Source organism: Colius striatus, chromosome Z (genome assembly GCF_028858725.1).
Source record: "Colius striatus isolate bColStr4 chromosome Z, bColStr4.1.hap1, whole genome shotgun sequence".
Lineage (NCBI taxonomy): Eukaryota > Metazoa > Chordata > Aves > Coliiformes > Coliidae > Colius > Colius striatus.
Genome location: NC_084790.1, coordinates 40,398,883 through 40,412,717, shown reverse-complemented (window position 1 = coordinate 40,412,717; position 13,835 = coordinate 40,398,883). Strand labels below are relative to the sequence as shown.

Here is a 13,835-nt window from a genome sequence, read left to right as displayed (position 1 = left end):
CAGCGTGCTGTTCCCATCTAGCTAAGCATAGGCAGAACTGCCTTTGTGCTTAACTGGTGCGTTAGAGTGGAGTTGACAGAAAAAAGGAAGGAGTAAATCCAGCACCACCTAACCAATAAGGCTCTGCACAACTTACTAAAAGTAGGATTTCGGGGAGCATTCAAGACTGCAATTATTTTGTTTGCTGTCTTCATGGTGCAATGGAGAACTGATTGTTCACCACAGTCTCATACTGTTCGAGATGTAGTCACTGGCAAAATTCCTCTCAGCCTCAGAGGACAAAAGATAAGACTTGTCTCCTTGCTATCTTTTCCTTTCTCCATCTGTTTTCCCACCTGTGTTTACAAAGGTTTTCTTTCATTCAGCAATCCAGACTTATGTTACAGGAAATTTAACCCCCTTTTTTTTTGGTTTTAACAGATACTGTGTTACAACTGAAGGAGTATATTGCTAGGGAAATCTGAATTGGATGTGTAGGAAGTGTAGGTATCTTTTTATGAAGTAGGTCTGGGGGCCTCATGGAGGTTTCATTGTGTTTGCAGTTGAAAGGAGTTTCCTAATTCTAAGAGTCAAGGATGAAATAATTCATGGTACCTAATTTGAGATGAGTCCATGAGAATCCCTATGGTATCATGAGACTTGGGGTCATTCAATAAATCAATTTGTAGCCTATCTAAAATTCACATTGCTTAAAAATATTTTTTTTTCTATGAACTTCCAGGTATGTTGAAGAAATGCATGTGACTTCAAAAATTTTTTTGCGATATGTGTGTATGAGAGTTACTGTGTTTTAACAGTTATCCTTCCACACTTGAAATTTTAATAAATTCTATCTTGCATTTGCTTCTGCTTGTAAGAAGACCAATTAGACAGAACTTCTTTGACTTAATTATTTATGGAGCTTTTCTCCATTTCAGAACAGCACCTACCAGTATATTTTAGACCAATGCAGTAGAAAATAATGCCATGGGAAATGTTGAGTCACTTTAGATCATGTTTTGCCACTTTTTTTTTTCTTTTCCTGGATATACTCTTAAGTACTTCTTTTTGGTAGACTACTTTTAAAGATTTACCTTGTAATACTGATTATAAATAGAGAAAATGGCATTTAAGTGCCTGTCCGCTTACTGCTTTACATTGGACAATATGACATGATACACAGTTTTACATTTTGCAAAAATAATGTGTGGCTACTCCTTATTCAAGGTAATAGTGAGTTAAATCTCTCAGTACTCATACTCAAATCCAAAGAATTAATTATAAGAAGCCTCCCTGAGGTATGACTATTCACATTCTTAATGGCAAGTACACAATTAAATGCTTTAAAGGAGCAACATCTCCAGAACTCCATACTAATTCATTCGTAAAATACTTTTCAGGTGAGCAATATAGGACATATTTCTAGAGGTATTATCTGCAAGAGGCCCTAAAAATTAAATGTCTTTTTGGTACAGATTTTGAGGGAGCATTTTCTCATTATATAGCAGAATTTCTTGTTCTATATTGTGTTCTTTTTTTGACACCATATTTTATATAGAAAATACTCTGCAGAAGAATTAATTATTATTCAAACAGAATATTGTTTTTCAAAGTCTAAAGCTCTTTTAGAAGACAGAATTAAAATAACTCTATCATCCTAAAAGGTAGAAGTGTTTAGGTATTTTATTTATTTTTCAAATGTATGTATAAATATGACAATATTAATAATAATTTTAATGATAATTCTGTGAATTCACAAACGGTATCAATTCTTAAATTATATGGAAAGAACTAGACACAAGGGAACTATCAGATTAGTATAGCTTTGAAATCTGAAGTTGCCTGACACAGATAAACCAGAAGATGATTTTGTATGTACCCTCAATTTTATGCAGTAGAATTAAAACTAAATATTTGAGTTTAGATTAAAGATTTAATCTAAATCTTTCATTTACAATTGACAGTCTGTGATCATTTGTTCAAATGGAAATGTTCAAATTTGTTCAAATGCCAAATTCAAATGGAAATGAGACAACACAGTCTACATAAGGAATGAAGTGGCTTTTTTTCAACAGGGAATAGGCATCCATGAGTTACACACTTTTGGTCTTTGACTCAGCCAATGGAAAAGCTAAATCTATATTTATGCACATTATCTTAGAATCTAAGATTTTTTTTTTTTTTAAAAAAAAAAGGAAAAATTAACAGCAATCAAATTATTAGCTTTTGTAAGATAATAAATAAAATCTTCATCTCCTATGGTAGAAAAGAATACCATTACAGTAGAATGTAAAGATGCTGTCTTATAAATAGCATTGAAGATAAGATAAGGGCTTACAGGTCTGTTTTATGCAATGATCCTAGGTTTCTGTTCTATCAAAAAGTGCTTTCTGAAATAATTTCAGTTAACAGCAGAAAATAAACAGGATATAAGAAATGTTACTGGCCTGTTTGCTTTAGTCATGAAAACTTGGCTACAGTTATTTTCAGTACCTTCAGATAGAAAAAAGAAAAGAGAGATCAGGATGCAACATAAAATGTCTCTGATAAGAGAGCAGGCCACTTTTTATGAAGGCAGTTTTGTTCTAATAATGTATATTTGTCTGTCTTTCATAATGTAAAAGTAATTATGAGTAGAAAACCTTTAGAAAATTATTAAATTATACTGTCTATATATTCAGTAGGTTACACTGGAATATACTTGATAGTGTGTCAGCATTAACTTTAGAGAAAATATGAGGAATTAAAAACATCCAGTTAAATTAAAGAATTAAAACACCCAAGCTTGTAAAAAATTACAAGACTATCTAAGTGATGGAGAAATTGTCTCAGCCAGTAAGAGTGCTTGCAAGCAGTAACAAGATATTTGCTGAAAAGAATCATGATCCTAACTTGCAATGAGGGGACAATTCTGTAAGTCAGTAAGCATGAATCTCTAGCTTACTGAATGACAATATTATTGCATTTGTAGTTACTATATTAAGAGAGGTGTAATGCACCTTTTTGTAATCTTTTTATGTTTTAAAAATTGACAGTTTCAACGTTGCTGGTTAGAACATATTTTCTATTTATTTTATTCATTCTGTTTCATAAATAAAATAAATTAAACTATTAACGTGCTGACAGCTCATGTGTCAGGATCTTCTGTCGGAAATTTAAAATTACTAAAAATATATAAAATAGAAAATAAAGTAACTTACTGAATTTTTTGTTTGATTTTGTGGGTTTTTTAAAATAGGATAACCATGTAAGGGCAACAGCAAGATATCAAAAATACATGCATTTAAATTAAGTTTAGGTAAATAATTTTAAAAAGTGATAGGAAATCAAGGCATTGAGGAAGTTGGTTTGGACCCTTAATTGAAACTGGCTGTTTTCACTCTCTCTTCAAAATAGTAAATAAACAACAGTGTATCCAGGCTTTCTTCACGAGCCCTCTCACCAGCTGATAAACCTAGATTTCTGAAAGCAACTTACAAATAATTGTTGGCATATTTTAGATGAACAGGTCATACAGATGGTATCTGCTATTGCTCACTCTGATAAACTCAAACTGTCTTGTCTGCAGTTTCGTATTTAGTGTAAAAAAGGTGGGAAGAGGTGTAATTTTTGTGAAGCTTTATTTTGGAAAGTCTAGATTACAAACCTGGCTGTTAAAAGGCAGAATGTAAATCCTCTCCTTTGCAGCAGGAATGTTCCTGTTGACCAGTGACTGTATTTTAAGGTTTCTTAAATATAGGACTGAATTCAGAGCTAAATGTTACCTGAGACTTTTCATTTCCATCCACTCTATAGATCTAGATTTGGAGGATTTAATTTCCTTTTTCCCTCCAAAGTCATGACTGATGTGAATTTAAGTACTGTTCCACAAAACATCTGCAAAATCAAATGTGCATAACTATGTGGCGTAGCATTTCATATGAGTTTTACTACAGATTGTTATGGACTATTCTGATTAATCATAAGGCTTCGTGCTGGTCATCTTAGTATCTTTAACAAAAGAGCAACATATCCCTGGGATTTTGTGCACTAGTGATAATACATTGAATGAAAAAAAAAATGGATAGATGTATTTAATGTTTTCCAGAATTTCATAAAGAAAAAGGAGAGAGAAATGCAGACATATGTGTTAAAGCATGCACATTTTTATCACATGAAACAGCTTCTCCCTGTTTTCATAGAATCATAGAATGGTTGGGGTTGGAAGGAGCCTTTAGAGATCATCTAGTCCAAGCCCCCTGCAGAGGCAGGTGTACCTAGATCAAGTCACATATGAACATGTCCAGGCGGGTCTTGAAGACCTCCAAGGAAGGAGACTCCACAACCCCTCTGAGCAGCCTGTGCCAGGGCTCCCTCACCCTCACAGTGAAACAATTTTTTCTTATATTTAAGTGGAACTTTTAGTGTTCCAGCTTCATCCCATTACCCCTTGTCCTGGTACTATCTACTGTAGAAAAATGGGATGTCCCAACCTCCTGACACCCACCCTTTCCATATTTGTAAATGTTAATAAGATCACCCCTCAATCTCCTCTTCTCCAGACTAAACAGCCCCAGTTCCCGCAGCCTTTCCTCACATGAAAGATGTTCCAGTCCCCGACTGGAATCTTTTCTGTATTAAAAGATGGCAAAGTCCACATGGAACAGGGAAATTGCTCTATTTCTGAAGTAATGGGGTGTCTAAAAGCTTACTCTTTTTTTTTTTTTTTAAATTGCTTGAATTTCCTAAAGAAAAAAAACCAACCAACCAAAAAAATCTTCACTCAAAATAACCTCTTGTAAACCTGAGAGCAGAGCACCCCAAGTTGAAGGTTCTTTCCTGGGACTAGCACATAAAGAAAATACCTATTAGCTTGTTTCTGATAAGTGAACAGCTTCAGTAGCTTGAAGGAAATCAAGAACTATTGATCTTTCACCACGTCACAGAGTTGCTGTTAAGAACAGTTACGTTAGAAAAGAAGAATAACCTTACCCTGGAAGTTCTGGGAAACTTATTCTGAAGACTTGCAAAATAGATGGATGGAAAGAGCTTTTGTACTTCTCAGTTTTGTTTGTGATAGCTTAGTAACTGAATGCTCTCCTTAAAATAAACAATGTTCTAATCTACTGTCCCATCCTCATAAAACATTCCCAGATAAGTTAGCTCAACTGACTCAAGCCATTGAATTGCTTTGATTTTCCATCTTTCTGATGCTGCTGAAAGTAACCAGATGGTTGCCTGTTTGCACAGCACTGTATATGCCTGATACAAGATGAAACAAGTTTCCTGCTGAGAAACTGAAGCAATACTCAGCTATCCTCAGCTGTAAGGACACTTCATTAGAACCTCTAATGCTGAATCTGACAGTTGATGGAAAACCTGTTACAGCTTTGCAATGGGACAGAGCACTTAATACACTTCTGTAGTTCAGGAACACATGGATAAAGACCATCAAGTGGCTAAAATACTACTTAACTTGTTTATTCATTACTAAGAAAAATTAATTCCTGCACTTAGTAAAATGAAGTCTTTCTTCGGTTCTTGTCTTTGCATCTTTACGAAACAAAGCTGTGCATACAGTGATAATTGTATTACTATATACTATCCTAAGATAAGAACTATACTCCATGGAGACAGGACTAGGTTGTTATCCTTTAATGAACTGTCTAAATACTGGACTCAAAAATGTCTCCTTTATCCACACAGTTTCACAGTTGGTAGATACATTTTGTTTCCAAGGCAATTTTATATTGTGGTTTTGATGTTTAAAATTTTTCAGTCTCAAGTCAAATGTTAATGTGACATAGAAAGTAACATAGTTACCTCTGAAGTGTAATGTACATGGAAAACGAATGATAGTTGATGCCACACTGTCAGATAAATTCTACTACTTTTCTGAAGTACTACTTTCTAGGTCTATATAAAGTGGAAAAAAGAAATTATTTCTAGGGAAGACGTTCTATGTACCCATCCAGCAAAGACTAATAAAGTAGAGCAACATCACAAATGCTGCTAAAATGAACTACTCTCACATTCCCAGCAATTATTTTCTTGGAGAAAAAAGTGTTAGTAATCACATAGCAACAGGGCAGAGGGAAAATTGTCACCTACATTGTCATATCTGTAGAGCTCACAAGAACGATGAATCTGATCACAGAAGCAAAACTATGGCCCTTGCAAAAGTCCTATTGATCCTAATGTTTTTAAAGGCTATCCTATGGGTTGTATCATTGACCTTAATTCATTCAGCTTGTCTCAGAATTACTCTTTGTGCTGTCTTTCACTTATGTAGAGTTTCCTATCCAGAGCGTTCTGTCACACTTATGCAATAATAAAATATTATCTATACATCCTCTGTTTTATGAGATACAGATACAGACAAGCTTCTATAGAAGATCATGTGTTCCAAAAGTAGAACCTTATGCTCTTTTTGAAATACTTCTGTAGAATCATAGAATCAATTGGGTTGGAAAAGAGCTTTAATATCATGGAGTTCAACTGTAAACCTAACACTGTCAAGTCGCAGTAAACCATGTCCCACATATGTGTGCAACTGATACATTGGCTATCAGTTTTGTTAGAACATCCAGAACAGGCTTAGCTTTAAACTTTTGTGCTTTTTAATCTATATATAGACAGTAAAAAGTACATTGTATTTGAATCCTTTTCCATGTTCTCGAGAGCTGCATTGTTCTGTGGGAAAGACCTGGTGCTAGTAGAACGTACATTGTGATTTTCACAAATTAATTACATTTGTATTGAATATGGACTGTTAGAATGAATTAATGGTTTTTACCATCATTCAGCACATTCAAATAGTCAGTTTTCATTAATGCAGTGACTGGCATTTGTTTCAGAATGTTCTGGGGAACAGTTGTCCAAAGAGATTAAATAATGAAAAGAAAACTTGCATTAAGAGTTGAATTACAAGTTCATCGTAGCCTAAGATATAACTGTTAATTGAAACTGAAGATATTCTTTTTTGGAAAGGAAAGGTAGAAGTATTTGACACTTTGAAAGTGTCAGCATGAAGGCAACACACCATGCCAGCTGCAGATGTGAATATTAGTGAGTAATGTACTGCTGCCACTTTTTAGGCTAATAGAGAACCTTGCCCTTTGTGTTTCACTGCACACTCCTGTGCTATTGTTTGTGTTTTATCATCTGTTTAAACCAGTTGAACATCAAGGAGAGCATAATTGTTGAGGACATCAGGTATATTTGATGCAACTAGACTAATTTTAAATATGTCATAGATATTTTAATTACTCTGTGTTATGAAATGTGTTGTTTATTCACTTGTAAATAAATAAATAATTGCTTTGAAAAGAACACAAGTGTTTGATGGGAACACATTTTGACATTCTGTGTTCTTCCTCTCTGGCACAAGTAAATGAGATTTCTTATATCATGTCTCACTATGCTTGAGACTTTGTTCCAAACAAATAGCTAAAAGATGAAATTAACTTAAATGCAGAACACAGAAAATTAACGATCACATTAGACTTGTGGCCAGAGTACAAATGATGTTACTGATACAAATAATAAAGCAATAGAGATGACATCATTGACTATAATACAACTTTATTCAGTCAAGAAACATTGTGGGAAATGTTATACCTTTTCTGTCAGAAGGCTGTAGTTCCATCTTGTGAAAGAGACCATTAAACTGAAGCTGAGAACACAAAGCTTTCTCTGCTTCCAACCAGGTGGACTCCATGGTGGCACTTCCTCATCAGTTTCTAGGCACTGAGACATCTTGTTTTTACCCATCCTTTGTTGTCTTACCTAACTGGAAGTCTATTTTTATTATTAAGAGCCTTCTAAATATTATGCTCTCCAATCAGAAGTTGTGGGCTGACAAGGTTTGCAGAATATAATGTATTATTTTCAGAGATGCTTTCCATTCCCTGTACTCAAAAACAATAATAGAAGATGAAAGAAGGGGAAAAAATAATTACGTTTGTTGCAGTAATATCCATGAATTCCACGGTCCCATTGTCCTGTGACAAAATGTAAAATTGTGTCTTATGTTTTCTCTCCATACTTCTCATTGAAGTAATTTAAAATACAGTGTTCTAAATTTACAGTGATAGAAAAGTACTTTCTCCATTTTTTTTTTCTTTGCACTCTTCAGAATGGTTGAGATCCATAGTCAAGGCTTGCTTTGGTTTGGGCATGTCATGCTTATTGAAATCAAGTACTTTTATTTGTTGTGTGTAGCAGAAGACACCTCCTTGAACCTCGAATGTTGTTTGCAGCAATTTTAAGTGAGGAAAAATGAAAATGAAGAGGTGATTATTAGTCACACAGATTTTCCATCTAGTTATGTCTAAAGTCAACCATGTATTGTAAAACTTTATTCTGCATGAGATCTAAAGAATATCTTAGGAAATGGAGCAGGCATTCACTACATTTAACTTCTCCCTTTGGGCAAAATATCCTTCTCAGTCTTCTAACTGAAGTGCAGTGGGTTGAATCAAAGGAGAAGAGGTCAGGTTATGCTGAGGGATAAAAAAAGAAAAGGCTAACTTCTGTTTGACCTAGTTGACTCTTTACAGTAAACTCTCGTTATTTCATTGGGATCAGATTTTGTGAGGGACATTAGGTCAAGACTTTTACAATACCCATTAGTCTTTATAAATTCTCCCGAGAGCTCTTGGGGTTTAAGTACATTCTGTGCTAGTACTGCTCCCATGTTAATTTAGTTAGAATTTTTCCACTATTATTTAAGCCTCTTAGCCCCTAAGCGTTCAGGGTTATGTGTCATGAAGAAATTCTTCAACAAAAAGTTGGAAAACCATCAAAGTTGTTTACATTTTGGATTAATTAAAAAAAAATGTATTTTGTTAAAGACATACATGAAAAAAAAGAAAGAACTATAATAGCACTCTATAGATCTGAAGTAAAGCCTGTAGAATTCTTTATTTTTGTTAATGAAGATTATTTGGTTTTCCACACTTGAGAATGATAGCTTCATTGAAGTTGAGAACGAACATTTGTGGTAGACACACAAGGAGGACAGGAGACAGTTTCCTAGCTAGTATTTAAATATGAATTATGAACTCACTACTCTTGACTCCTAAAACTACGTAAGGAAACTATCTCATCCTGCCTGAACTCAAGAATTGTTGTGATTTCTAAGTGTGTTCTTATTCCTCAGACTGAAAACACTTATTTTTGCATTTAACTTTTAATTTTTTTTTATATTTTAATAAAATAAATCTTCCTGTAGTTGTGGGAATCCATAGTTACAAGTTTAGAGCTGTTTCTTATGACTCTGCTTGTGACTTTTGTCTCCTCTGTTCCAGAATGATGAATTTCTGTTTTGAGGCACTTGCAGAGAAAGGCTACTAGACTAAGCAAAAAGAGTAAGCAGAGGTTAAAATGGTTCTGGTTTTTAGCCTAATGAGAAAAAAAAAAAAAAAAGTCTGAAAGTGTAATCTTACTCTCCCAGAATACCTTGGGCAAATAACCCAAGTAGACAGAAATCATTTTCATGTTTGAATGTTTTTTTCTTAGGACAGCTTTTATATTCAAATATCATTATATCTTGTATTAAATTAATTGGTAAGTCTGGTGAATGATTAAAGGAATTTGTCCTCTGTGTCAAAAAAATCAATGCAATCACTTGGGTTAATTGAGTCAGCAAGCTATGTTTGACAGCTGATGAATCGTTTCTTACAATGTGAAGTTGTTTTTTTTTAAAAGTCTTAATAAAATCAGAGCCCAGACTGAAAAAAACCCCAACCCTGTAAGCAGGGCTCTTAAAGGATGTTAGTTATTTCTTCAGAGCAGCAAAAATAGAATCACCTTCAGAATTTTCCCTGCAACCTTCTGTAAACAACAATGGAAAAATTGCTGTTGAATACCGAATTATTACTTTGTTAGCACTGCGTCACTTCCTAGCTTTTAAGTTTCCTATGGTTTGCTAACTTGTTCTCTGTGTGTGCTGAATTTTTCTCTCCCCAGAGATTTGTCTATTGACCAAGGGCCGCCGAACTGCCAGTGTACGAGCAGACACATACTGCCGCTTGTATTCCCTCTCAGTGGACAACTTCAACGAGGTTCTAGAAGAGTACCCCATGATGAGACGAGCCTTCGAAACAGTGGCAATCGATAGACTTGACAGGATAGGTATTGTGTTTTTTCACATTAGGAATTCTTAAATTCTTTCTACCTTTTCTTTTCCTTGAGTTGCAGGATAAAGTACTCAGATTAAACCTTTCTTAAAAGTCTTGTATCCCTTACACTGCAGTAAATGTTCTGTTGCTCTATGAATAAGATATGTGTCCAGACAAGAAATTCTGCAATGTCACTTCTAAATAATAAAAAAATTTGAGTTTTAGAAAGCTCTCATACTCCTCTGAGAATTATTTGGAGTACTTTAATTATCATTAGTATTATTTATTAATCCTGTGTGCTTCTTTTGCTGCCTTCAGCACTTGGTAGATTTTGTGCTGTTTCATGAGCAGTAGATGAAATTTTCCTACATAAATTGCTTACAGATGAAATCTCTAATGCTGGGAAGAACTGCAGCCTCTTAGCACTCACAAAACCCATGTTTGTTGAGTAAATGAGTCCTTTGCAGCAGGGCTTTCATTCTACTCACAACATGGGCACTGCTAGCTTTGATGGCAGCACACTAGCATTACTCAGGTCTGCTTGCAGTCAGAAGAAAGCAGGTCAACAATATCCAAGTAAAGGTAGAAGGTTGTGTCAGATTATCAAAACATGGAGTGTGAAGTCTGCGGACATTCTCAACCCCTCCAATAGGACACATTGCATAAAGTATAGGGTCTTTGGTTAGGAGAATTTCATTCTGATCATCAGTATTGTCACTGGTTATAAAATACAGCAATGCATAACAAAGCATTTATTCAGTTTGATGACGTTTCCTCAACTTCATGGCAGTTTCTTCAAAGTGAATACAGTAAGAATTGACGGGCAGTATTGCTATGTTGTCTGTTTTAAGCTGAAGATGTGATTTTGAAGAAAGCATATTTTCTTCAATATAGCAAGAGTAAAGAAGTCAAACATAGGTATACAGATTTCTAATATTTAATAGACCTAGTATTTAGTAGATTGTGAGTGATTAGTTTTTCTTATCAAGTCTTATCAAGACTTCAGATTCTTACCATTTATCTCTCTGGAAATCTCTGGAAATACGTGCTTAAATAATATTAGTAGCAAAGTCCAATCTGCTTTTTGATTAGCAATGCCATCTGAAGTGCTGTGCTTTAGCAAAAAAGGATCAAGTGCAATTGTGTTCCTGTGCATCTAATGATGTAGTGTCTACATCCTGCAGACAGTGAGAGCCATCAATCAGACATCAGGACACAATGTACAGCAGTCTATTGTACAAACAGGTGTTGCGTTATCCATGAGTTTGTATTAGTTCATAAACATTTAGAAAGGTGATCTCTTGCAAGCTAGCAGTCACTAGTTACTAATGTCTAATAATTAGTTCCAGGGAAAGTACTAAACGGCAGATGTATTTATAACTTATGTAACAGTTTATTGGAAATTAGGACAGTTTTTGCAATGAGAGAGAAAGTCCTTATACATGCAGAGCCCTATGGCTTTTTCCAACCTCTAATTCAGTAAATTACCATGGTTACATTTTCAGAAAAATTGTAGTAATAGAAGAGGCACAGAAAGTCTGGGTGTCTGAGCACAGACTGCTATTAGTACAAGGTGTGTGTGAAGGCCAGCCATCAGGAGCTGCATATATACATCCTGGGGATGGGTACTGGAACACAAAGTCAGAGCAGGGGTCTTTCCCTGCATGTTAGGCTTGCTAACTCTTCTGCCTCTCTGTGAAGGAAAGAAGAACTCAATCCTCCTGCAGAAATTCCAGAAGGACCTCAACACTGGGGTTTTCAACAACCAAGAGAATGAGATCTTAAAGCAGATTGTGAAGCATGACAGGGAGATGGTGCAGACCATCGCACCTGTGAGCTTGCAGCAGATGTCTGCCCTGAACTCCAGCACCTCTGCTTCATCATCACGCATCAGGATGCAGTCTCCTCCTGTGTACACCGCCAGCAGCCTGTCTCATGGAAGCCTGCACTCTCCCTCACCCAGCACACAGACACCCCAGCAAGCTGCCATCCTCTCGCCTTGCTCCTACACCACCGCAGTCTGCAGCCCACCTGTGCAGAGCCCTCTGGCCGGCCGAACTTTCCAGTACTCCTCACCCACTGCCTCACAGCTCTCCCTCATGCAGCAGCAGCAGCAGCCAGCACAGGCACCCCAACAGCCCACTGGGGCTGCACAGAAGAACGAGGTCCACAAGAGCAGCCAGGCCTTGCACAACACCAACCTGACCCGAGAGGTGCGGCCCCTCTCCGCCTCACAGCCATCCCTGCCCCATGAGATCTCCACCCTGATTGCCAGGCCTCACCCCACTGTGGGGGAGTCCCTCGCCTCCCTTCCACAGCCTGCCCCTGGTCCCAGCATGCCCCCGGCCACCCGGGCCACCGTTCCCCAGCGTGTTTCACTCTTTCGACAGATGTCCTCAGGAGCCATCCCCCCAAACCGGGGGGCTGTGCCACCCCCAGCTTCCCTGCAAAGGGATCCTTCCACAGTCTTAAGCACAGAGCCTGAGGGAGACAAGCCGCGGTTTGCGTCAAACTTATGAACCCTGGTAACTGTGAGCAATAGACTTGAAACAAACTAAGCACCGTTCCCAGAACTGTTTTAGCCTGTTTCCTAATTTATCCCAGCAGTCTACTATGAGAGAAATACTTTAGACAGCTTTTCCCTACATAACGAATGTAAAAATATATATATATATATAACATATATATATATATTAAAAAGGAATTAAAAAAACATTTAAATTAATGTCTTCCTTTCTTGCAATCATTAAAGCAGTCTAAATTCAGCTATAATACTACTTATTTTTAACATGTCAACTTTAAAATCAGTCTAACAGATTCATCTGTTTATGAGATTTGCTATTTTCATGGGAAAATTGTCAACACCACAATTTCAAACAAGTATATAAAAAAACCCCAGAAATATCAAACCAGCTAACACATAGCACTGACCAAGTAATATTCTGACACCCTTATTATTTCGTTTATTGCATACACGTTCTCAATTTCTTGTAGAATTCAGTTCTTATCTTCAATTTTACTTCATATGTTAGCACTTCCCATTAGGAATTAGATTGGAAAAGTAAATTGCAAGCACCTGCAATCCAAAGGCTGCCACTAGCACTCCTCTGGATATGTTGTAACCTCACAACATGTCAACCCTTCTGTTGTTTCCGAAAACTGGGTGGACCTCGATCTCCACGTTGCTAAAGACTTTTACAAAGACTATGAATATTGCCATTGTAAATAACTCCTTAGTCCCAAACTAAAGTAGCTACTGTGTGGTGTACCATTGCAAGGTCTTTGTTTAGGAATTTAGGTTCTGCTCTTCACTTGAAAATTTACAGTTTTAAAATGTGTTAAAGCTAAGTGCAACACAACTGTTAAATTGTAATGCAATGGCTTAAAACCTACAATGTTACTTTTACATGCAATGTTTTATGCAAAATTGTACGCTTGATCCTGCAAACCACTTGTACTTCACCAATCCCGTCACTTTTCTTCTGCTTGCCCTCAATAGCATCTGAGAATATTCCATGCATGCTTTGGAAAAAAAGAAAAAAGAAAAAATAAAGATGATAAAAATAAGTTCAGTCAGCCATTGTAGGAAAAGGCTTTACAGTATCTTAGAAAATAATAACCATTCATTAATTGTGTCTACCTTAAAATTCCTATAATGCTGACTTTGAATCTCTGGTTTAATTCTAGAAGTGAGGTTTTTCATTTAAAGAATTCTTTGTAAACCACAGCTTGATTTAGGCTTTCAGGTGCTTT

The 13,835-nt window shown here is 36.1% G+C and overlaps 1 protein-coding gene across 1 annotated transcript in view; it reads left to right on the top strand.

Annotated features, from left to right (window-relative positions):
• Positions 1 to 12,601, top strand: part of HCN1 (hyperpolarization activated cyclic nucleotide gated potassium channel 1) — a 204,145-nt gene extending 191,544 nt beyond the window's left edge. Inside the window, exons 7-8 of the mRNA XM_062018655.1 lie at positions 9,931 to 10,095; positions 11,784 to 12,601. Coding sequence (XP_061874639.1) covers positions 9,931 to 10,095; positions 11,784 to 12,601 — 983 coding nt within the window. The remainder of the gene's footprint in view (positions 1 to 9,930; positions 10,096 to 11,783) is intronic.
• The last annotated feature ends 1,234 nt before the right edge of the window (positions 12,602 to 13,835 follow it).